This window comes from Neoarius graeffei, chromosome 23 (genome assembly GCF_027579695.1).
Source record: "Neoarius graeffei isolate fNeoGra1 chromosome 23, fNeoGra1.pri, whole genome shotgun sequence".
Taxonomy (NCBI): Eukaryota; Metazoa; Chordata; class Actinopteri; order Siluriformes; family Ariidae; genus Neoarius; species Neoarius graeffei.
In genome coordinates this window covers 31,499,746-31,524,382 of record NC_083591.1, presented here as the reverse complement: position 1 = coordinate 31,524,382, position 24,637 = coordinate 31,499,746, and the positions used below count along the sequence as shown (strand labels likewise).

The following is a 24,637-nucleotide window of genomic DNA, read 5'->3' as shown; positions in this document are numbered from 1 at the left end:
CAGTAGAGACAAATAGAAACCTGCTTACTTTTCCAGAGTGGAATCACTCTCTGCTCTGAGAAGAAAATTACTCTGATCATCTTCATGCTCTCTAGAGCAGCGTTTCTCAACCACTGGGTAATGAGCCGCGAAGCGCCATCTCGTGGGCTGCGAAATTTTTTTCAAGTTTGAAGCCAAATACTAAATAGTTCAGGATGTCATAGTGTCCCAAATCCGGTAGCTGGTTTGCTGTATACTTTTCAAGTGGAATAAATACATTTGTGGGTAAATTAAGAAGAACAAGCCTTTATTTTGTCACATTTAACCCACCCTTCTCTAATGTATGTCTGAACGGTGCTGTACCAATTAAAATACTTCACAAGTTTAATGTCTTCATTACACAAATTGATTCTGGAAAAAATAAACGGAAGATGTAAGAGAGAGAGAGAGCGTAAAAGCGCAGCGGGCTGAATAAATCAATACATTTGTGGGTGAATTATATGGATCTGTGATGCCTGCTGGAAGAGAAGTGTCGTTAAGATTGAGAATCGAGCGGCTGTGGTTGTCCACCCAATACTAAAACTTGTAGTGTCCTAGCAACCTTCTCAAAATGTGTACAAAAAGCCCAGAAACTCCTATTTACCCGGGCAAAAAAAAAAAAAAACGATACAGGATTTCTCTGATCCCCAGATCTTTAACCCAGCCACACATAAAAAGTTGTACGCCTCCATGCTCTTCCAGGTTTTCATCCGTTTGTCCATGTTGAACGATGTCTGCAGCACTGGGTAGTTTGAGATGTCAGGGGAAAATCAACAGATGGATAATTTTCCAACTCATAATGAATGAAGAACTTTATTTAAACACGGTAAGTTGATCAGCAGAGCTGGTGGAGTCATGCACGTACAGATACAAACGAGACTGCATTTCTGCAGAGAAAACACAGTGTGCTTGCTGAGCTGGAGCAGAACAGCTATCATGCTAAGGCTGACAGGCTAAAAGCTAGCATGCTAATGCTAACAGCTCTCATGATAACGTTAACGGCGAACATGCTAACAACTTGTGAGCTAACAGCTAGCATGATATACGAATGAGTAACATGCTAATAGCTAGCATGCTAACAAGCTAATGCTAACATGCAAATGCTAACATGCTAACGCTAACAGCTCTCATGACAGCATGTTCGCCATTAAGATGTTAACTACTTGCGAGCTAACAGCTAGCATGATATACTAATGAGTAACATGCTAATAGCTAGCATGCTAACATGCTAATGCTTATCTGCTAACTGCTAGCATGTGCGCGCGCGTGCAGGCAAGTATTCCTAATAAATTGGCCATTGAGTTGAGGTTGATTTGTTGTCCAAGCCTCAAATGAACAGATCCTTGCCAAAGGCATTATCGCCGATGGGGGAATGGAGGGATGATTGTCAATAATTAGCGGCAATGTGGAGGAAAAATGGATGGATGAAAGGTAAGACAAAGACGAGTGTGGGTCAGAACCGAATGCATATATGTGTGTCGGGGGAGTTGGCCTGAGGTATCACATGAGGTTTGGTGCATCTGCAATGGAGCGTGTCCTAACAGGACGATTCGATTCGTGAGTCCTATTCATTCTCTATGGGGAACAAAAAAAAACCCGACAGAAAAACGAGAAGAACGAGAGAACGGGTGTGGCGATCCAAAAGCTGTATACTGTACAAGCACACTACACCACTTCAGGATGGCCACTGAGTTGGACCGGTGTCGCTATTTCAAAAGCTGTAGGAGGAGTAGCGGCTCCAAAAAACAGGTGGACAGGAATAAATAAAAATAAAGTAAACTTAAGAAGAACAATAGTGTGCTTGCTTCGCAAAGTAGTGTGAATACAAAAGACTAAAAATATACACGATCTTTATTAAAAAGTCACAACCCTTAAATCTGTTGACTATTTGTTAATTATCTTCACAGTAAGTTAATTAATAGTATACAACCCCGATTCCAAAAAAGTTGGGGCAAAGTACAAATTGTAAATAAAAACGGAATGCAATAATTTACAAATCTCAAAAACTGATACTGTATTCACAATAGAACATAGACAACATATCAAATGTCGAAAGTGAGACATTTTGAAATTTCATGCCAAATATTGGCTCATTTGAAATTTCATGACAGCAACACATCTCAAAAAAGTTGGGACAGGGGCAATAAGAGGCTGGAAAAGTTAAAGGTACAAAAAAGGAACAGCTGGAGGACCAAATTGCAACTCATTAGGTCAATTGGCAATAGGTCATTAACATAACTGGGTATGAAAAGAGCATCTTGGAGTGGCAGCGGCTCTCAGAAGTAAAGATGGGAAGAGGATCACCAATCCCCCTAATTCTGCACCGACAAATAGTGGAGCAATATCAGAAAGGAGTTCGACAGTGTAAAATTGCAAAGAGTTTGAACATATCATCATCTACAGTGCATAATATCATCAAAAGATTCAGAGAATCTGGAAGAATCTCTGTGCGTAAGGGTCAAGGCCGGAAAACCATACTGGGTACCCGTGATCTTCAGGCCCTTAGACGGCACTGCATCACATACAGGCATGCTTCTGTATTGGAAATCACAAAATGGGCTCAGGAATATTTCCAGAGAACATTATCTGTGAACACAATTCACCGTGCCATCCGCCGTTGCCAGCTAAAACTCTATAGTTCAAAGAAGAAGCCGTATCTAAACATGATCCAGAAGCGCAGACGTCTTCTCTGGGCCAAGGCTCATTTAAAATGGACTGTGGCAAAGTGGAAAACTGTTCTGTGGTCAGACGAATCAAAATTTGAAGTTCTTTATGGAAATCAGGGACGCTGTGTCATTCGGACTAAAGAGGAGAAGGACGACCCAAGTTGTTATCAGCACTCAGTTCAGAAGCCTGCATCTCTGATGGTATGGGGTTGCATTAGTGCATGTGGCATGGGCAGCTTACACATCTGGAAAGACACCATCAATGCTGAAAGGTATATCCAGGTTCTAGAGCAACATGTGCTCCCATCCAGACGACGTCTCTTTCAGGGAATACCTTGCATTTTCCAACATGACAATGCCAAACCACATACTGCATCAATTACAGCATCATGGCTGCGTAGAAGAAGGGTCCGGGTACTGAACTGGCCAGCCTGCAGTCCAGATCTTTCACCCATAGAAAACATTTGGCGCATCATAAAACGGAAGATACGACAAAAAAGACCTAAGACAGTTGAGCAACTAGAATCCTACATTAGACAAGAATGGGTTAACATTCCTATCCCTAAACTTGAGCAACTTGTCTCCTCAGTCCCCAGACGTTAACAGACTGTTGTAAAGAGAAAAGGGGATGTCTCACAGTGGTAAACATGGCCTTGTCCCAACTTTTTTGAGATGTGTTGTTGTCATGAAATTTAAAATAACCTAATTTTTCTCTTTAAATGATACATTTTCTCAGTTTAAACATTTGATATGTCATCTATGTTCTATTCTGAATAAAATATGGAATTTTGAAACTTCCACATCATTGCATTCCGTTTTTATTTACAATTTGTACTTTGTCCCAATTTTTTTGGAATCGGGGTTGTACATACCGGTAACTATTGCCTTTGTACTTAGTTACGGCTACAGTAGGATTAAAATGTATTCTACTAATGTCAAACTTAGGTAGTAAATTTTTCTTTCGTAGGAAAAATCCGTCTTTGTTCGCGTGTAAGGATCAAATCCCATTGAGTGGTTTCTATATCCACTTTTTTAGTTTGAATAACTTGCTTGTTTTCTGGACACAAACATGGCAGTAAGTTCTTGTGTTAATCGACCAGACTCCACTTTTGGATCATTAATCCTTTTTGACTGAGAATGCCCTGCATGCATGGTTTGGTTTCTGGCACATCCATACAGTTTTAAATACAATACCTACGATTAAAAACAGTTTGTTTTATTGCACTTATTTAATTCCTGGGCACAGGGAGTGATGTCGCAAACCTTTAATACACTTTACGATAGGTTATTAGATTCGAATAGAATAGATGAGCCAAAATAATTGGGGATCTCTTTTAATGGGCCCTGACTCGTTACAAGTATGAATAGGTGGGGCTCGAAGCAGAAAAAGGTTGAGAACCCTGGCTGTAGAGGACAGTTTATTCAGTCTTCCTCTTGCGCTGAAGACAAAAAAGCTGAATTTGTCTTAACTGCTGAGCATGTCATGTGCAAGGATGAACAATTTACTAGCCTGGGTGTAAAGGTCGAGCAGATTACATCCAGGATGTCTTTCATTCAGAGTTGCTAAGCATTCGCTAGCTCAAAGAGCAAATAGAGCACCAGTGTGCTGCCCAGTCTCATGTTTTGGTTGCCGAGAAACCTATTAAACTAGGCGAACAGTGGTACTTAAAACAACATACAGTGGTATGCAAAAGTTTGGGCACCCGTGGTCAAAATTGCTGTTACTGTGAACAGTGAAGATGAAATGATCTCCAAAAGGCATAAAGTTAAAGATGACTCATCCCCTTTATATTTTAAGCAAAAACTATTTATTATTTTCATCTGTTACATTTTCTAAATGACAAAAAGAGGAAAAGGGCCCGAAGCAAAAGTTTGGGCACCCTGCATGATTAGTACCTAGTAACACCCCCTTTGGCAAGTATCACAGCTTGTAAACACGTTTTGTAGCCAGCTAACAATCTTTCAGTTCCTACCTGGAGGATTTTCACACATTCGTCCTTGCAAAAGACTTCCAGTTCTACAAGTTTCTTGGGCTGTCTTGTATGCACTGCTCTTTTGAGATCTATCCACAGATTTTCAATGATGTTTAGGTCAGGGGACTGTGAGGGCCAGGGCAAAACCTTCAGCTTGTGCCTCTTGAGGTATTCCATTGTAGATTTTGAGGTGTGTTTTGGATCATCGTCTTATTGTAAGACCCATCCTCTTTTTAACTTCAACTTTTTTACAGATGGTGTGATGTTCGCTTCCAGAATTTGCTGGTATTTATTCTAATCCATGCTTCCCTCGACCAATGAAATGTGCCCTGTGCCACTGGCTGCAACACAACCCCAAAGCATGATCGATCCACACCCATGCTTCAGAGTTGGAGAGGTGTTCTTTTCCTGGAATTTGGCACCCTTTTTTCTCCAAACATACCTTTGCACATTGTGGCCAAAAAGTTCTATTTTGTTTTCATCGGTCCACAGGACTTGTTTCCAAAATGCATCAGGCTTATTTAGATGTTCATTTGCAAACTTCAGACGCTGAATTTTGTGGCAAGGACACAGGAAAGGTTTTCTTCTGATGACTCTTCCATGAAGGTTATATTTGTTCAGGTGTCGCTGCATAGTAGAACAGTGCACCACCACTCCAGGGTCTGCTAAATCTTTCTGAAGGTCTTTTGCAGTCAAACAGGGGGTTTTATTTGCCTTTCTAGCAATCCAACGAGCAGTTCTTTCAGAAAGTTTTCTTCATCTTCCAGACCTCACCTTGATCTCCACTGTTTCTGTTAACTGCCATTTCTTAATAACATTACAATCTGAGGAAACAGCTACCTGAAAACACTTTGTTACAGTACGTTCTTGTAGCCTTCTCCTGCTTTGTGAGCGTCAATTACTTTATTATTCAGAACGCGAGGGAGTTGCTTAGAGGAGCCCATGGTTGTTGATTTTAGGGACAAGTTTGAGGAGTCAGAGAATTTATACAGCTTTGAAATCTGCATCATCTGACCTTTCCTAATGAAGAATTTGAACAAGCCACAGCTCAATAAGCTAATTAAGGTCTGGAACCTTGGTAAAAAAGTTACCTGAGAACTCAAATGTATTGGGGTGCCCAAACTTTTGCATGGTGTTCCTTTTCTTTTTTCACTCTCCAATTGTACAAAACAAAAATAATACACAAATCTTGCAGAAAACGCTGAAATGTGTCGTCTTTACCTTTATGCCTTTTGGTGATCAGTTCATCTTCTGCTCACTTAACTATTCACAGTAACAGACATTTTCAGTAAGGGTGCCCAAACTTTTGCATGCCACTGTATTGTGCATGGTGAACTAGTTAGCAAATTAAGTGCATTAACACAGACCGAGTGAAACCATTCGTTCTCTTCTAAACTCTTTGATGCAGCACACCGTATTTGCACTCGACAAAAGTCAGCAAGTCTTTAAAGGACATTCACTTAGGAGACTGTCTATATGCAACGCTGAATTTGTTGAATTTCTTGCTCTTGTTACATTTGTCGGCAAAAAGATTGGTACTTGACATCAACAGCGTCATAAAATACTAAGGTATCAAGTAGTTTTTGCCAGTGCTGCTAGAATAAACTAATATTCTAATCTCGTGTATTATGTCACTCTACCCAATGGAGAATGAGCGTGCAATATGGTTTACGATATTGCATGGTTGTCAACACAACATGACGTCACACATCCGAGCTGATGCGAATATCCAGTGAGAAAGTTTTCTGCTGCGCATGCACAGAAGCATTTCTTTGTTCGCCGGCTGCACCCGCAGTAAACCGTCGCGGTGAATTGAAAACGCCATAGTATACGTAAAACTTCTGTGCTTGCGAGCGACTGTGACAATCTGTAAACAAACTTTTTTGCAAAATTTATCACTGTTCCACTGAATGTGTATGCACGATAATAATAATAATAATAATAAAGGCTTTTTTCATGGTATATCAGATATATTCCATTCAGCTACCGTAGCGTGATATCGAACTCGTCTTCAACTCGTTCCATATCATGCTAGCTGAATGGAATATATCTGATATACCACTCAACGCCAGCCAGGATTATTGAAATGTCACTCAGATCCGTGATGTATTTCGTATGAAAAATGCGAGTTTTTCAACACGAGAAGATAAACTTCATATCTTCAAGCCAACATGTGATTTTATTATACAGACACATAAAAGTACCCACATTTATCAAAACAATTCATTGATTTCCTCACGAGTGACTTTTAGAGATTTACTGTATGTCACGGTTTTGAAGCTCCACGTCCCAGATGTAGCTCGTAGCCTTTTTTTTTTTTTTAAGGAAAACTCTAGAATAGTTGTGAATTGCAACATAAAATGAAGATCACACACTGAGTTGAAGTTCGGTTATTGATCAAGTTTATTATTAAGTTTGATTATTGGTTACTTTTTACTTATAATGGACAATAACAATTTTATCCAAAATAGTTTTTCCTGCGCGGCACGGTGGTGTAGTGGTTAGCACTGTTGCCTCACAGTGAGAAGGTCCGGGTTCGAGCCCCGTGGCCGGCGAGGGCCTTTCTGTGCGGAGTTTGCATGTTCTCCCCGTGTCCGCGTGGGTTTCCTCCGGGTGCTCCGGTTTCCCCCACAGTCCAAAGACATGCAGGTTAGGTTAACTGGTGACTCTAAATTGACCGTAGGTGTGAATGTGAGTGTGAATGGTTGTCTGTGTCTATGTGTCAGCCCTGTGATGACCTGGCGACTTGTCCAGGGTGTACCCCGCCTTTCGCCCGTAGTCAGCTGGGATAGGCTCCAGCTTGCCTGCGACCCTGTAGAACAGGATAAAGCGGCTAGAGATAATGAGATGAGATGAGTTTTTCCTGCCTTAGTCGATTTATTTCCATTTCACATGCATGCAGCTGTTGTAAAGTTCAGTGTGTTTGTGTAGAACTCTTTCAGACTGTAGGCTCATTACCCGATAATGTAGAAATCATAAAAGAGAAATCTATAACAAAGTTTGCATGAAGAAAACAATAGGGTGCCAAGACTTTTGAACAGTACTGTGTTTGAGAATATTTATATATCTTTTTTTAGACAGGATAATGTTTGAGTTTAAAATTATTGTTTAGTGTGTAGGTTGAGGGTGTTTTATACAGCACTGGCAACCTGTAAATGAATCAGCGCAGCCGGCCTGTCTGGACGCAGCGTGGGGTTTGTTTCTTCTTATTATTTTTTTTAATAAGCCTAGAGGTGGATGATATAACAAAAAAAAACAACAACGGTATATAAATATTTTGCACAGGACTGTGTTCCTCTGATAACAGAAACAAAGCTCCAGCTCTCTCTGCTCTTAATCTGTTCGGTTCTTTCAGGATTTATCGCGCATGTCGATCCTTGTTGAGATTTTTATGCCCGAGTTGTTTGAAACCAATCTGGGTTTTCTGTGTCGAATAAGGAAGCGGCTTCACCTTTAAGAAAATCAAACACTTTCATGAAGGAGCTAACTCGAATGCGAGCAGGAAAAAAAATCAATAAAAGGAGATTCTTAAGCAAACTCGTCCATCCTCACTTCCGACTTTCTGTTTTTGTAAAATACGTTTTCAATACAATCGTGAATTGCTCTGGAGTTTTCAGGCTGAGCTCCTCTCCTCGTATTCTTTAACCACTCATTTCCTTGTTGTTCTTGAAGCATGTGCTTCTATTCGTTAACGTTTTTCTTGATAGCGGGGAGACGGGAATGCCTTTTATCCATTTCTCTGTTTGAACAAGCAAAAACAGCGCAAAAATTAACCATACTGAAGACAGATTAAGCCTTGCTTGTTTGAAAGGCGGTGTCTGTCTGACCCCCGCTGTAATTATCACGTGATGCATGACGTCATGCACAAGGGGTCTAAAAACGCTACGTGTCCCATACTACAACAGTGGGGGGATATAAAATAACTTGCAAAGCAGTAAATGAAACCGAGACTAAGAAAACAGCCAAGACATAATGGCGGATACGTAGCGAGGGACGCTTTTAGGAACTGAAATAAAAGATCATAAAGCCTCATTTCTGTGGTGCTAGTTTGTAATATATGCAACTTGCCCAGTCGGGCATGTCAGGGACATATGCCACTTGATCGAATGCATGTTTCACTTGTCCCGGGCAATCGGGCAGTCCTTAATGTCGAGCCCTGGAGTGGTGTATTTCCCAGTATAACACTTGTTTCCATAAATATAATTTGTATTCTCTTGAGCAAGGCTGCAGAAGAAATCCCTTCGAGATCAGGAAAGCTTTTAGTGCTGTCCCCTTATGATTTGATCACCGGGTAATAATTTCCAATGTCAGCAGAAAAAGTTGCACTTTGCACATACAAAGTAGCAAAGGTTCGTCAATAAACAACGGTTAAGAGAAACGCTTACAGAACTTAAAAATAATGAAAGTTCTCAAATCTGTCTCTGAAGTGTGTGAGAATACTATAAATCAAACTGCTATGCTTGCTCATGGGTCGCACGGTGGTGTAGTGGTTCGCACTGTCGCCTCACAGCAAGAAGGTTCTGGGTTTGAGCCCAGTGGCTGACGGAGGCCTTTCTGTGTGGAGTTTGCATGTTCTCCCGGTGTCTGCGTGGGTTTCCTCCCCATAGTCCAAAGACATGCGGTTAGGTTAACTGGCTACTCTACATTGCCCATAGGTATGAACGTGAGTATGAGTGCAGGCTTTCGTCTAAACCAGGGAACAGGGGTGCTGCGCCCTCTTACTCTCGGCGTGCGCCCCCTTACCGAAATGCTGATTGAACCCCAAGTCACACTAAGGGCCTCTGCATGCTCTTGCGACAAGGCTTTCGCAGATAGCTTTTCGCAGACAGTTGTAATTTATTGTTGAGCGGGGTGTAATAGGCGTGCGCGATGTTATTCACCGCCACAACACAAGGGGGCATGAAGTCACGAAATCGCTAGGAGTAGTTGGTGGGTGTGGTTAGTGGAGTGTTTATCCTCCGGTTACTTATAATGACTAGAACTGGAGTCGTATAGATGTCCGTACTTCCTCACTTCCTCGATCAACCGCTCTTCGTGCTGCTCCATCTTCGCTCGTGTTTTTAAAAATGGCGGTCGTGAAAACAAACCAAACCAGGAAAGTAGGGAAGCGGAAGTGCGTGTACAGCGGATGTAGAGTGGACCAATCAGAGCCCTCTTGTCTGCGACGTTGTCTGCGAGGCTTCTGCGGTGGTCACAATTTTTGGGAGGTGCGCGCAGAGCGTCTGCGAAGGTGGGGGGCTACGCAGACGCCATCTGCGACGCCATCTGCGAGGACTGGGTTGTCAGCATAAAGTAGCCTTTAGGCCATGCACTTATATGCTACTGCACAACATGCAATCTTTCTCAAAACGATCTTTTCTCCGTGAAAACATCCCAGCAACACCACGTGACAATGTGTCTGATCATCAAATACGTTATAATTACTCCAAAAATATTCCAATCATAGTAGATACACCGCCAGATGGTGCAAAAACAATCCGAATTGGCGTTTTCCAGACTGAGGCGCCATGTTGTTTACTTGTCGCGGCTGCTCTCGCGAGATTTGACATGGGTTACATACAAGGTCAGCTGACTTGTAGAGCGAGATTTCTCGAGACTGAATGACCTTTCACCCACCGGCGCGGGAGCTTTTGACAGAAGTAGTTCACGAGTTGGTTTTGTTGACACTTGGGCATTTAAAGATGTCATCCCGCGGCACGAAACGGAAGAAAGCCAAAGACTGTCCGGGGCAGAAGAAGATTACTTATTTCTTTTTCAATGTTGACAGACAATTTCCCTCTCAGATAGCCTCAGAATGTCCCATTGTAGCCTCAATTTTTCAAAGGCTTCGCACGGCGGAGAGGGGGGGACGGACAACCGGCACCATCCCCCCGCCCGTCGCTTCGCTCCCTCGCCATGGTGAGCGCCCTCATACTAAATTTTTCTAGAAAAAACCCTGGAGTGTGCAGAAAGGAATCAGCTCCTCTACTGCTGCTTTTCTGGCTAAGTCAACCAAACATGGTTCGCCTCAAGCTTGGATCGGGTTTGTCAGTGACGACGACGTGCCTGCTCATACGGTTAACAATGTGTTGGTCAATGACTTAATCTACCAGTACAAGCAATGAATATCTTTGAGTATATCACGAAACCCCTGGACCAAACTGCAAACCTAATCACTTACTCTTTGTGAAATTTAAAAAATAAATAAATAAATTTAAAAAAAAGGACTTCTTTTACTCATTCTCACAGCCTACTTACCATGTACATTAAAATGTCTCGTATCATGACCATGGCTGTCTGATGATCGTTCCACGCCTGGTTTAGCGTCTGCAGGAAATTGTTGTTTAAGGAGTTGAGGACGTCTTCTCGGACCTTGAAACGTGAAAAAAAAAAAAAAGAAAGACAACATCTACTAGTGCATCTCAAAAAATTAGAATACCAGGAAAAAGTTCCTTTTTTTCATAATTTAATTCAAAAAGGTAAACTTTCATATATTCTATATTCATTACGTGTAAAGTGAAATATTTAAAGCCTTTTTTGTTTTAATTTTGATGATTATGGCTTATAGCTCATGAAAATCAGAAATCCAGTATCTCAAATTATTAGAATATTCCCTAAGATCAATCAAAAAAAAGGATTTACAATACAGAAATGTCCAACTTCTGAAAAGTATATTCATTTATACACTCAATACTTGGTTGGGGCTCCTTTACCATCAATTACTGTATCAATGCGGTGTGGCATGGAGGTGATCAGTCTGTGGCACTGCTGAGGTGTTACTGAAGCCCAAGTTGCTTTGATAGTGGCCTTCAGCGTATCTGTATTTTTGGGTCGGGTGTTTCTCATCTTCCTCTTGACAATACCCCATAGATTCTCTATGGGGTTCAGGTCCGGCAAGTTGGCTGGCCAATCAAACACAGTAATATCATGGTCAGCAAACCGTTTGGTAGTAGTTTTGGCACTGTGGGTAGGTGCTAAGTCCTGCTGGAAAAGGAAATCAGCATCTCCAAAAAGCTCGTCAGCAGATGGAAGCATGAAGTGCTCTAAAATCTCCTGGTAGATGGCTGTGTTGACTTTGGACTTGATAAAATACAGTGGACCAACACCAGCAGATTACATGGCACCCCAAATCATCACAGACTGTGGAAACTTCACACTGGGCTTCAAACACCTTGGATTCTGTGCCTCTCCACTCTTCCTCCAGATTCTAGAACCGTCATTTCCAAATTAAATGCAAAATGTACTTTCATCTGAAAAGAGGACTTTGGACCACTGAGCAACAGTCCATTTCTTTCTCTCCTTAGCCCAGATAAGACACTTCTGATATTGTCTCTGGCTCAGGAGTAGCTTGATATTAGGAATGTGAAAGTTGTATCCCCTTTCTTGAAGATGTCTGTTCGTCATGGGTCTTGATACACTGACACCAGCCTCAGTCCACTCCTTGTGAAGCTCTCCCAAGTTCTTGAATCAACTTTTCTTGACAGTCCTCTCGAGACTGCGGCCATCCCTGTTGCTTGTGCACCTTTTCCAGCCACCTTTTCAGCAATGACCTTTTGTGGCTTACCCTCCTTGTGGAGGGCATCAGTGATCATCTTCTAGACAACAGTCAAGTCAGCAGTCTTCCCCATGATTGTGGTTGTGTGTACTGAACTAGACCGAGAGATACACTGTGTTCATACTGTTTTACTCAAACTCGAAATGAAATATTCTAATATTTTGAGATGTTTTTTTTTATGTTTTTGTACTGTATGCCATACTGATTAAAATTAAAATAGAAAAATGCTTGAAACATTTTAGTTTATGTGTAATGAGTCTATAATATATAACATTTTCACTTTATTAAATAACTGATGGAAAATATTGAACTTTTTCACAATATTCAAATTTTTTGAGATGCACTAGTATATACGATCAAAATGTTCATTGCTGTTGCAAATGAACAGAGCACGGCAAGGTCACATGCACGCAGCAGGAGTGAACAGCAACTCTCGTGAGTCAGTATGCCGTGTGACGTTACTCCGTTAACATCGGAAGCGGTGTTATATGCAATGCACTCTCTCGGGAGCCAAGAGAGGTGTTTCGAGTGGCGTTCACACTTCAAGAAAGGCAGGAGGTCACTGAATGATGACATTCGGCCACTCCTGACGTGTGAACGCCACTCGAAACACCTCTCCCGGCTCGCTGCTTCATTGTCATTGGCTTGCTGAAGCATTTCCAGGCTCTGTGTTGCAGATTCCTTCAGTTTGACATGGAACTTCATGTTTGCTCTCCATAGTGAAACTTCAAATGCACACGTGCACGTTGTCACAAAAATGCGATGTGGACAAATGTGACATCATGTGGTATAGTGACTCAAGAGAGTTACTGCTCACTCCTACTGCACGCGCGTGACCTTGCCACGCTCTGTTCGTTCACAACAGGAACAGTCCTGGAACTTTTTGATCGCATCTCGTATAGGTGACTGGTTTACATCATGTTTAGTTGAAGAGATAAACAGGAAGAAAAAGAGCTGAGGGTGGTACAGACCTCAGCTCAGTTCAGCTGATTCAGGTGATAAATACTAGGGGTGTGCAAAAATATCGATACGGCGATATATCGCGATACTTTGTCTTCCGATTCAATATCGATACTCAAAATTTGAATATCGATATTTTTTCAAATAATAAAATCATGTTTCAGACGGGTTGTAAATCCAGTACGACTTCCGCACCTCCGCTCCGCGAGGTGTTGCTGTGCCGCTACCTCACTGCAAGGCACTCTTCGTCTTCTCTTTTTTGCCCAGGCGGTTGCAGTGAGGGAAAAAAAAAAAAAACAGGCAAGCATGGCTGTTAACATTAACCTAGAGACGCCGCCGAACTTTAAGGCAGATGTTTAGAGGCACTTTGGATTCCAAAGGAAAGGAGAAAAAAAAAAGTGAGCCGGACAAAGAGAATGCACTTTGCAAAACCTGTTTCGCTCCAATTAAATTAAGCAGGGATGCAAACAGCGCGCCTTTTGGCGGATGGCGCCTTTTTCACGGCTGAATCGCGCAGATCTGAATTTTTTTTTTTTTTTACGGGGGGCGTTGGAGTGTCTGATTATAATTTCAAAGTAAATTCTGTATTAAAATTACTAAATAAGCAAATCCGTTACAGTCCATGAAACAGGAAGTATAAGGATGAGGAAAAAACAGTTTAAATCGGGAAGTTGCGCACATTTGTGCAGCCTGAGCGGCAGGACTGCGCAAATGTGCGCAGCTTCCCGATTTAAAATGTTTTTTCCTTATACTTCCTGTTTCATGGACTGTAACGGATTTGCTTATTTAGTAATTTTAATACAGAATTTACTTTGAAATTATAATCAGACACTCCAACGCCCCCCCTAAAAAAAAAATTCGGATCTGCGCGATTCAGCCGTGAAAAAGGCGCCATCCGCCAAAAGGCGCGCTGTTTGCATCCCTGCTTAAGATGCTCCAATTAAGATGCCCACTGCACTTTTCAGTGTGTTTCAGACAGTGTGTTGTTCCTGCAAAATAAGCACAAGTTAAATGTTCTCAGGTATATGTTCTCAAGTTTACAAAGAACAAATTGATATTAGTGTTAGCACTGAAATGTATGTGCAGTCTGCAGTGCAAGTTTTAAGTTTTCATAAAACAATTTGATTCTGCTTGTTAAGCAGCACTGATGTGTCCATGCTTACAGAAAAGTTGATAATATTAGCACAGAAATGGGAATTTTCTGTATGTTGTAGTGAAGCAACTCTTGGTTTTGCCAGCAGTAGAATAGAGAAATATATGTCTGGCAAGAGTGTGTCGTTATGTATGTGAAATGTAACTTTACAGTGGTCAATAAATTCTGATTTTCTTCAGTGACACAGATATTGTGATGTGGTTGAAATTTCTTGCAATATATCGATTATCGCAGAATCGCTGTACCGTGATAATATCGTTATCGTGGGCAAAATATCGCCATAGTATCGTATCGTGAGGTATCTGGTGATACCCAGCCCTAATAAATACTACACAGAGTATACGGTCTCATGCAAAAGTATTCATCCCCCTTGGTGTTTGTCCTGTTTTGTTGCCTTACAAGCTGGAATTAAAATGGATTTTTGGAGGGTTAGCACCAACACGCCTCCCACTTTAAAGGTGCACATTGTTGTTTTATTGTGGCACAAACAATAATTAAGATGAAAAAACAGAAATCTGGAGTGTGCATAAGTATTCACTCCCTTTCGTATGAAACCCCTAAATAAGAGCTGGTCCAACCAATTCACTTCGTAAGTCACATAATTAGTTGATTAAGATCCACCTGTGTGCAATCAAAGTGTCACATGATCTGTCACATGATGTCTGTATAAATCAACCTGTTCTGGAAGGACCCTGACTCTAACACTACTGTACCAAGCAAGCAACATGAAAACCAAGGAGCCGCCAAACAGGTCAGAGACAAAGTTGTGGAGAAGTATAGATCAGGGTTGGGTTATAAAAAATATCCCAAACTTTGAATATCTCAGGGAGCACCATTAAATCCATTATAGCAAAATGGAAAGAATATGGCACCACTACAAACCTGACAAGAGAAGGCCGCCCACCAAAACTCACAGACCGGGCAAGGAGGGCATTAATCAGAGATGCAACAAAGACACCAAAGATAACACTGAAGGAGCTGCAAAGATCCACAGCGGAGATGGGAATATCTGTCCATAGGACCACTTTAAAGTGCATATTCTGGACCAATTCTGTTGTTTTGTTTTTTTTTAGATGAAAGTATGTCCCTTTACACACTCATCCAGAAGGGTAATTTTGCACAAGGCCATCTGTCTACAGCAGAAAAAAATAAAAGAAAACGTGTCTGGAAAAATCCCAAGGGAGTCTGGAGCCAGATTCGTGACATCACCTGCGGAAGCGCCAGCAGGCTGCGCGAGCTTGCACGGTTTCAGTGCACAGCCTGTGTAGACCAAGTTTAGCAGCTAGCGACTTTGTATTGAAATATGGAATTGTCACCTGAGCGCAATGTTACTTCACCTTTTGGATGAAGAATATAATGAGATGTCAGAATTATTTCTTACCCTGGCAACAGTCAACTTGTGAATTGCCGATTTTCTTGGTCTTTTTCTCGGCTCTGCTTTGGTCCTTGGCAAGCGCTCCCATTTCTCTCTCATTGTCCGGTCTTTTGGAAAACGATGAGTACACCCTCCTATGATACATCTGTTAACCATTTTAATAATTACGTGATAACGTTGAAGAAATTTGCAGAAAACCACCAGGTCGTTTTCTCATAAACAAACCAGCGCTGAGGTAGGATTCAGAGGGAGGCGTCCCGCACGCAACGTCACGAAAATCAATGTTTGCCAGGAAATCCAAATGCCAAGTTTTTTCAGAGGCGGACCAATTCGCCTCAAATGGCTTGATTTCAACTGAATTTTTCTGATATTGCGCAAGGTAAAAAAAAAATTGCACAAAATGCAAATTTGTGACAGATATTTGACCAAAGTTTAATATAAAATAGGAGAATTACATTGATCTTGCTCCTGAATTTACCTGTGATATGCACTTTAAGCTGTACACTCCACAGAGTAGGGCTTTATGGAAGAGTGGCCAGAAAAAAGCCATTGCTTAAGAAAACACGTTTGGAGTTTGCCCAACAGCATGCGGGAGATTCCCCAAACACATGGAAGAAGATTCTCTGGTCAAATGAGACTAAAATTGATCTTTTTGGCCATCATGGAAATGCCATGTGTGGCGCAAACCCAACACCCTGAGAACACCATTCCTATAGTGAAGCATGTTGGTGGCAGCATCAGGCTGTGGGAATATTTTTCATCTGCAGGGACAGGAAAGCTGGTCAGGACTAAAGGAAAGATGGATGGCACTAAATACAGGGCAATTCTGGAGGAAAACCTGTTTGAGTCGGCCAGAGGTTTGAGACTGGGACGAAGGTTCACGTTCTAGCAGGACAATGACCCTAAACATACTGCTAAAGCTACACTGTTGTGGTTTAAAGGGAAACATTTAAATGTCTTGGAATGGCCTAGTCAATGCCTAGACATCAATCCAATTGAGAATCTGTGGCATAACTTGAAGGCTGCTTTACGGACTTCTGTTTTGGGCCATGTTGGAGTAGGACACGAGTAAGGCGAGCTCTGACCTAACTTGACTACAACATTCCTTTCAACTGACTCCGGTATCACAGAATTTATGTAAAGCGTAGAACTAAATGATATATATCTTTAACCACGAGCATAAAATGAGCGGTAGAAGCAGAACCACGGCTTCAGCTCCACCAGCAACACGAAATACTCTTGCTAACAAGCTAGCTGTTATGGCCTCCCCTGTCAGCGGACGCCCCTCCAAGGATGAAGGAGGAATTTCCATGAAGCAACTGGTGGAAGAACTATCAAAGCAGCGTACTTGTCTAAAAGAAGACATCTCCATTCTTATTCAGGAATCTGTTGGCCCTTTACAAGCTTCGGTGAACGCCATAAGAGAGACCGTGGATAACTTTCAAAGTCACTTGACCGCAACGGAGTCATTAGCAGGGCAGAACTTTGATCAGATTTTCGCAGCCGAGGCATCCATCAAATCTCTGCAAAAACAGAATGCGACACTTCAGGATCATGTTGGGGACTTAGAAAACAGATCTCATCGAGCTAACCTTAGGATTGTGAACGTTCCTGAAAACAGTGAAGGGGATCAGGACACTGTCACGTTCATGTCGAGCATGCTGATGGAGATTATGGGCAGTGAGGTTTTTGAAGCGCCGCCAGCTTTGGAAAGATCGCACAGAGTGGGTAAAAAACCTGACAAGGATGGTAAATCTCCTCGACCGTTTGTGGTGTGCTTTGAACGATTCCAAGAAAAAGAAAGAGTGCTGCGATGGGCGAGACAGCACGAGCTGAAATACAAGAACACTACCGTGAGAATATATCCGGATTATAGTGCTAACCTGTCCAGGAAGTGGGCGGAATTCAATGATAGCAAGCAAGCACTGTACAGCAGAGGAATAAAATTTCAGCTCATCTATCCTTCCTGCCTGCGAGTTACTTTTGGTGGAAATACGTTCAAGTTTCACACACCGGAGGAAGCGAAGACGTTTTATGATCAACAGGTGGTGGCTTAAAGTGAGATGGACTGAAACGAGTTGCTTTGGACTGGCTTGCGGTTTGCTGATAGTGCTAGCTCTCTGCCCTAATAATTAGCCGACTGGACGGTAAGGATCTTCTTCGAAACACAGAAAGACTGACACAACGATATTGAGGTGAATCTATATCGTGTCCAACTTAATTTGAGAATTTATTCAACAGACTGATTCGTTCGATTTGTACTGTGTTTTTGGAAGAGATGCGTGTTATAGTGGTAAATGCTAACTTTGACTAGCGAAGGGCGTAGCGGTGCTCTAACTCATGGTTAGAACTCTTTTGATGGATGTAGCTATTGATTAATGGTACTGGTTAATTTGTAAAACGTTTTTTTTTTTTCCTCTCATCTTAAAAGGTGATTTAATTTAATAAAGGTCAGACCTAAGCTCACACATAGGTCAAATTTCCGTCTTGAAAGATGGAAAGACCTAGATGACGCCGATCTCAACGCAGCGCTTCCCGAACATCAAGGGCAGTTGCCAACAGGAAGCTCTCTCAGTCGTAAGGACTGGGTGACATTGAACCGGGCAAGGAGTAAAGTGGGTAAAACGAAGAAGAACCTGGCATGTTGGGGTACTGCGACAGATGCAAGATGTCCCTGCGGCGAAGAACAGACGATGGACCACATCTTACGGGACTGTCCACTAGGTCCTCACTGCTCTGATGTAGACCTAAGAGAAGTCACCAACACCGCCATCTCCTGGATAAAGCACTATCGTGACAAGATATGATGATGACATAGGTTAACGTGTGATTTAGATTAGATTATGTGCCTCCGGAGTTGTCAGATTTTAGAAGAAAGCCTGCAGCCTGCCTCCGTTCCTGAGGCAGGCATAGGAGAGTTTGGTGTTGGGTTTAAAGTTGGGGTGGGCTTGTTATTTGATGTAACTGTCCTTGCTTACCTTTTTCAGAGTAGGGTTTATTTACTGCCTCATGTTTTAGTTTTGTATCATCATTTTGGAGGGTTTATTGAGACATATTCGCTGTCTAACAGGGGGCATGCACGTTTTGCTTTCTTCTCTTTCTCACTATGACCGTCATTACTGGTAATATTGGGACCATAGACATATAAACATAGACGCCGCTTTCTGCGTAGAATCATACGTCATCCTCGCCGCCATATTGGATGTGGCAAAGTGGAGATTCTTCAACCGTCTCTGGTATAGCGTCTAGACAGTAGCCGAGAATAAAGATGCCTCATTCATGTGCTGCGTTTAACTGTACCAACAGGTTTACCATCCAAACAAGATCACATGGGATTACCTTTCACAGGTGAGACTGGAAAAATACTTTTCATTGTATTTGGTCATTATAACGTAATTTTACGAACAGATTTTTCTGACTTTGTGGCTAATATGAAGTCTCGCGCATAATAGCCGCTCGGTGAAACCTGTCTCCAAACAACGAAGTATTTCCTTCGTAACTACACTGATTGTTGTTAGTTGCTTAGCTAACTTTTCACATACTATGTAGGTTTCCCAAAAATAAAGACATGAAAAAGCAGTGGGAGACAGCTGTGCGACGGGAAGGGTTTTCTGCTACTCCGTCATCCATGCTCTGCAGTGAACACTTCAGAACGGAGGATTTGGACAGAACAGGTCAGATAGTCAGGATCAGAGAGGGAGCCGTTCCTTCAGTCTTCAGTTTCCCAGCTCATCTCCACCGGGTAGGTGTATAGTTATAAGCAGTGAGAATTAGAGAATACAGTGACACACTATGATGAACGTTTTTGAACGCATGATGAATGTTTTTAAACTTTCTGAATGTGAAGGAATCAGTGATGTATTTTGTTTTGGTATGACGTTAGAACCTGGCCGAACTCAGTTTGGCGGTCATTCAGAATATTGACGGGTATTTCGCACACTATTTATAACCATCACATTAAAAGTTATATATGTTGTTTTGATGCCTGTTTGTTTCCCAAATATATACGTGTGTGTCTTAATGGGTGAATAAAAGGCATCGAGTTAAATATTATTGTAGAAAGGGGCTTTATGAAGTTCAGTCCATTTACTTGCATTGGTTTACGGGGAAGATTTGCCACATCCAATATGGCGGACACTCTGACGTATCCCAGCAACGGGGCCAGCAGCTCAATGAGGCGTCTATGTTTGTCTATGATTGGGACTACAATGGAAATGTCATCCACCCAATTAATAAGCTGGAATGTAAAGGGTATTAATGGGCCGGTTAAAAGAGCATGGATATTCTCGCACTTGAAAAAAATGAAACACAGAAAATCGCATTTTTGCAAGAAACACATTTAACTAAGGCAGATCAAGTAAGACTCAAGAAAAATTGGGTTGGACAGACTTTCCATTCTGGTTTTAATACTAAGGCAAGGGGAGCAGCAATAATTATCCATAAGAAGGTTATATTTGTGCCTTCCAAAACCATCTCGGACCCACAAGGGCGATTTATAATAGTGTCGGGTTTGCTTTACAGTGCCCCAGTAGTGCTTGTAAGCACATATGCCCCTAACTGGGATGATGTGGGCTTCATTAAGAAGCTTTTTTTCTTTAATTCCAGATTTAAATTCACACAGGCTGATTTTTGCTGGAGATTTAAATACTGTTGTTGACCCAGCTATAGACCGCTCAAACCCTAAATCCTTAACACGTTCAAAGATGTCTCAGGCTCTGTGTGAATTCATGGATCAGATTGGCTGTGTTGATCCATGGAGGTTCTTATACCCGCTCAAAAAGGAATTTTCTTATTTTTCACACGTTCATCATACATACAGTAGAATAGACCAGGGGTTTTCAAAGTGTGGGAGAGTCAGCCCCGCCCCCCCTCAGAGAGCAAATAAACAACAGCGCCCCCCTTACAATTTTTGTTGTTGCTCTACTTAATGTTTCATTCGTATTTAAAAAAAAATGGTTGTTGTACACATTTTTATTTTTTTCTTTTACACATTTTAAACATCTGTGCTTTTTGAAAAATCTTTTTTTTACACATTTAAAACATATGAGCTTCATTAAAACATTTTTTTACACATTTTAAACATCTGTGCTTTTTAAAACATCTTTTTTACACATTTTAAACATCTGTGCTTTTTAAAACATCTTTTTTTACACATTTTAAACACCTGTGCTTTTTTAAACCATCTTTTTTACACATTTTAAACATCTGTGCTTTTTTAAACCATCTTTTTTTTTTACACATTTTAAACATCTGTGCTTTTTAAAACATCTTTTTTTTACACATTTTAAACATCTGTGCTTTTTAAAACATCTTTTTTACACATTTTAAACATCTGTGCTTTTTTAAAATCTCTTGTACACATTTTAAACATCTGTGCTTTTTTAAACCATCTTTTTTACACATTTTAAACATCTGTGCTTTTTTAAACCATCTTTTTTTTACACATTTTAAACATCTGTGCTTTTTAAAACATCTTTTTTACACATTTTAAACATCTGTGCTTTTTTAAAATCTCTTGTACACATTTTAAACATCTGTGCTTTTTTAAAACCTCTTTTGTACACATTTTAAACATCTGTGCTTTTTAAAACCTCTTTTTTTTACACATTTTAAACATCTGTGCTTTTTAAAACATCTTTTTTTTACACATTTTAAACATGTGCTTTTTTAAAACATCTTTTTTTTTTTTTACACATTTTAAACATCTGTGCTTTTAAAAAAAAAAAAACATCTTGTTTTACACGTTTTAAACATCTCATAGCATTGTTAGCTAGCACCTCTTGGCAGACAACACACTGTGGCAGTGGAGCATCTTCAGATCCAGTCCATGAAAATCCAAACTTTAAATAATCGTGGTCATACTTCCTTCTTTTTTTTGCTTGGCCCAGACTGTCTCCTCACTCACCGTAGCTTTAGGTACTAGAAATCGATCCATTTTGTCTCTGGCAAAGGCTAGCTGAAGTTCGCTAAATGTCCGCAAGAGTAACTTATTCTGGTTTATTTTTCCTCACGTTGCGCCCCCCCTGAAGAACTCTGGCGCCCCCTAGGGGAGGCATGCCCCACACTTTGAAAAGCCCTGGAATAGACCATTTCTTTATTGACAAATCAGTCCTCCCTATTGTAAAGAAAGTAGAGTACTCTGCCATTGTGGAATCAGATCATGCCCCAGTGGGTCTTGATCTAGCATTCTCCCAAAACTTAACACAGCCCAATACTTGGAGGCTCAACACTGCTTTATTGGCTGACAAACAGTTTTGTGAATTAATATCTAAGGAAATTGAGGAATTTTTACTATTTCATAGTTCAGAGTCAGTTTCACCATCTACTTTATGGGAGACCTTGAAAGTTGTTATCAGGGGAAAGATTATTTCTTACTCCTCATCACGAAACAAAGCGAGAAAGCAGAAAGAGCAAGAGCTAATGCAGTCCAGAAGAAATATAGACCACAAATATTCTAGTAATCCTGCTCCAGAATTATACAAAGACAAAACTGCTCTGAAAATCCAATATGATTTATTATCTGTTGAACAGACTGAGAAGCAATTGTTGTGGTCAAAAGGACACTTCTATGAACATGGAGAAAAGGCGGGTCGCTTATTAGCTTACCAGTTGAAACGCAAATCAGCTTTGCGTTTGAGTCCGCAGATTCGCAATGCATCACAGGTATGAACAACAGACCCAGTGGAATTAAATAATACTTTTAGAGAATATTATTTAGACCGGGCGGCACGGTGGTGTAGTGGTTAGCGCTGTCGCCTCACAGCAAGAAGGTCCTGGGTTCGAGCCCCGGGGCCGGCGAGGGCCTTTCTGTGTGGAGTTTGCATGTTCTCCCCGTGTCCGCGTGGGTTTCCTCCGGGTGCTCCGGTTTCCCCCACAGTCCAAAGACATGCAGGTTAGGTTAACTGGCGACTCTAAATTGACCGTAGGTGTGAATGTGAGTGTGAATGGTCGTCTGTGTCTGTGTGTCAGCCCTGTGATGACCTGGCGACTTGTCCAGGGTGTACCCCGCCTTTCGCCCGAAGTCAGCTGGGATAGGCTCCAGCTTGCCTGCGACCCTGTAGAAGGATAAAGCGGCTAGAGATAATGAGATGAGATGAGATTATTTAGACCTTTATGCTTCTGCTTTTCCACATGATTCCTTACCCATGATGAACTTTTTAAATCATTTAGAGTTTCCTAAACTAGACAAAGATGTGCAGGGTAATCTAGATATTCCCTTGCAACTTCAAGAGATCTTTGATTCTATTAAGAAAATGCAAAGTGGTAAGACCCCAGGTCCAGACGGCTACCCAATAGAATTTTACAAAAAGTTTAGTGCTCAACTTGCTCCCATTCTCCTTGAAATGTTTAATCATTCCCTAAGCCAGTCTAGGCTACCACCGAGTTTAACCGAGGCATCTATTTCGCTTCTTTTGAAACCAGGTAAGGACCCATTTGAGTGTGGGTCATACTGCCCAATTTCACTTTTAAATGCAGATATAAAGATTTTGGCCAAGCTCCTTGCATCAAGATTGGATAAGGGTTGTTTTACAATCAGGGTACAAAGTTTGTGTCACAGGGGTCCAAAATTCAAACTGATTCAAACTGGTTCCTGTACCAGTTTTTAAGTGAAGCACAAGTTAAAGAACAGATTTCAGGTAATTTTTTGACATGTGTATGGTAGTTTTGTGTAATCTGCTATAAGATAAAGAAGATTAAGTGTAGCTTTAAGCAGGGCTGGGAGAAACAAATGAAGTGATTCTCGGAGAGGACTTTTTTTTTTGACAATTCAGAATCCACTACTTCCATAGTGCTTTTAAATATAAGGCTGTAAGCTTTGTGTTAGTTGTCTCTAATATTTATGTCCCAATATCTTGACCACATTTTAGGATGAAAATAATCATTTTAGATGTTATTTTATATTGAAAAATTAGCTGTCTCGGAGAGGACATGTTTTTGACACAATTACATACTCATTTGATCAAAATAGTCTGAAAACTTACTGGCATTCAACATTAAAACTTAACTATGTTTCCAATGATATGGAACCAAATTTGTTTTATGGTATAAAGAATGATTGAAGTGCATCCCTTTTGGAGCTACCTGTGGTCAAAAAAAGCACTTTTTTCTAAATGACACGAGTAATTTTGCTAAATATGACATATATTGCCATACATTCACCAAAAATAACGTTATCACCAAATTTTTTTTTGCATGGTAAATAGAGCTATCACAGGGCTACAATAAACAACCAAGTTTATTTAGTAGGGTGCATCAGTTGCCCCCTAAAAATGAAAAGTTCCTCCGATCATGATGCATTTTTGTTTTTATGTTCCTTTTGGTAAGAAAACACACTGGGTGAAATATTTTGACAAAATTCAAAAGTTTACTGGTGGCACCAGGAGCTCAAAGTTATGGAAAAAGCTGCTATTTTATGACTTTTATGACAAAATTTCGATCACTTTTCATGAAACATTATGGCACCTTATAGAGTATACCAAATATCTTAGATACACATTTTTAGTACATATTCTAAATATATTATCAAGCACAGTTTGAGTTTTAGCTGTTCATTGAATCATTGTTCAACTACTTTTAAACAATACAAATGTATTATGAATCACATTAATGCTTCTCAGTCCCTTGCAAAGGTTCTTAACATGATCTCTGGGTCACAAGAAATCAATAAATGGAGTCCAACATTGTGATTCAAACCTTACGCGAAAACATAAAATAAGCGTTTTTTGGCAAAAAATGAACCTCATGGTGCCACCATTAGACTTTTGAATATGGTCAAAAAATTTTACAGGATGTCTTTATTGGTGAAAAGGAACACCCAAACAAAAATGCATCAGATTTTATGAAAGTGAGGGCAACTGATGCACTCTATTATTTAGTCAAGCCTTTTGATATTGAAGATAAGTGTTAAATGCGATTTTTAGCTTGCGTATCCTGATTGTAAAACAACCCATAATGCTC

At 40.8% G+C, this 24,637-nt stretch overlaps 1 protein-coding gene across 1 annotated transcript in view; it reads right to left on the bottom strand.

The window, feature by feature from the left end:
• Window positions 1-24,637, bottom strand: part of LOC132871680 (cullin-3-like) — a 186,308-nt gene that overhangs the window by 70,179 nt on the left and 91,492 nt on the right. The window contains exon 3 of the mRNA XM_060906077.1: window positions 10,895-11,008. Coding sequence (XP_060762060.1) covers window positions 10,895-11,008 — 114 coding nt within the window. The remainder of the gene's footprint in view (window positions 1-10,894; window positions 11,009-24,637) is intronic.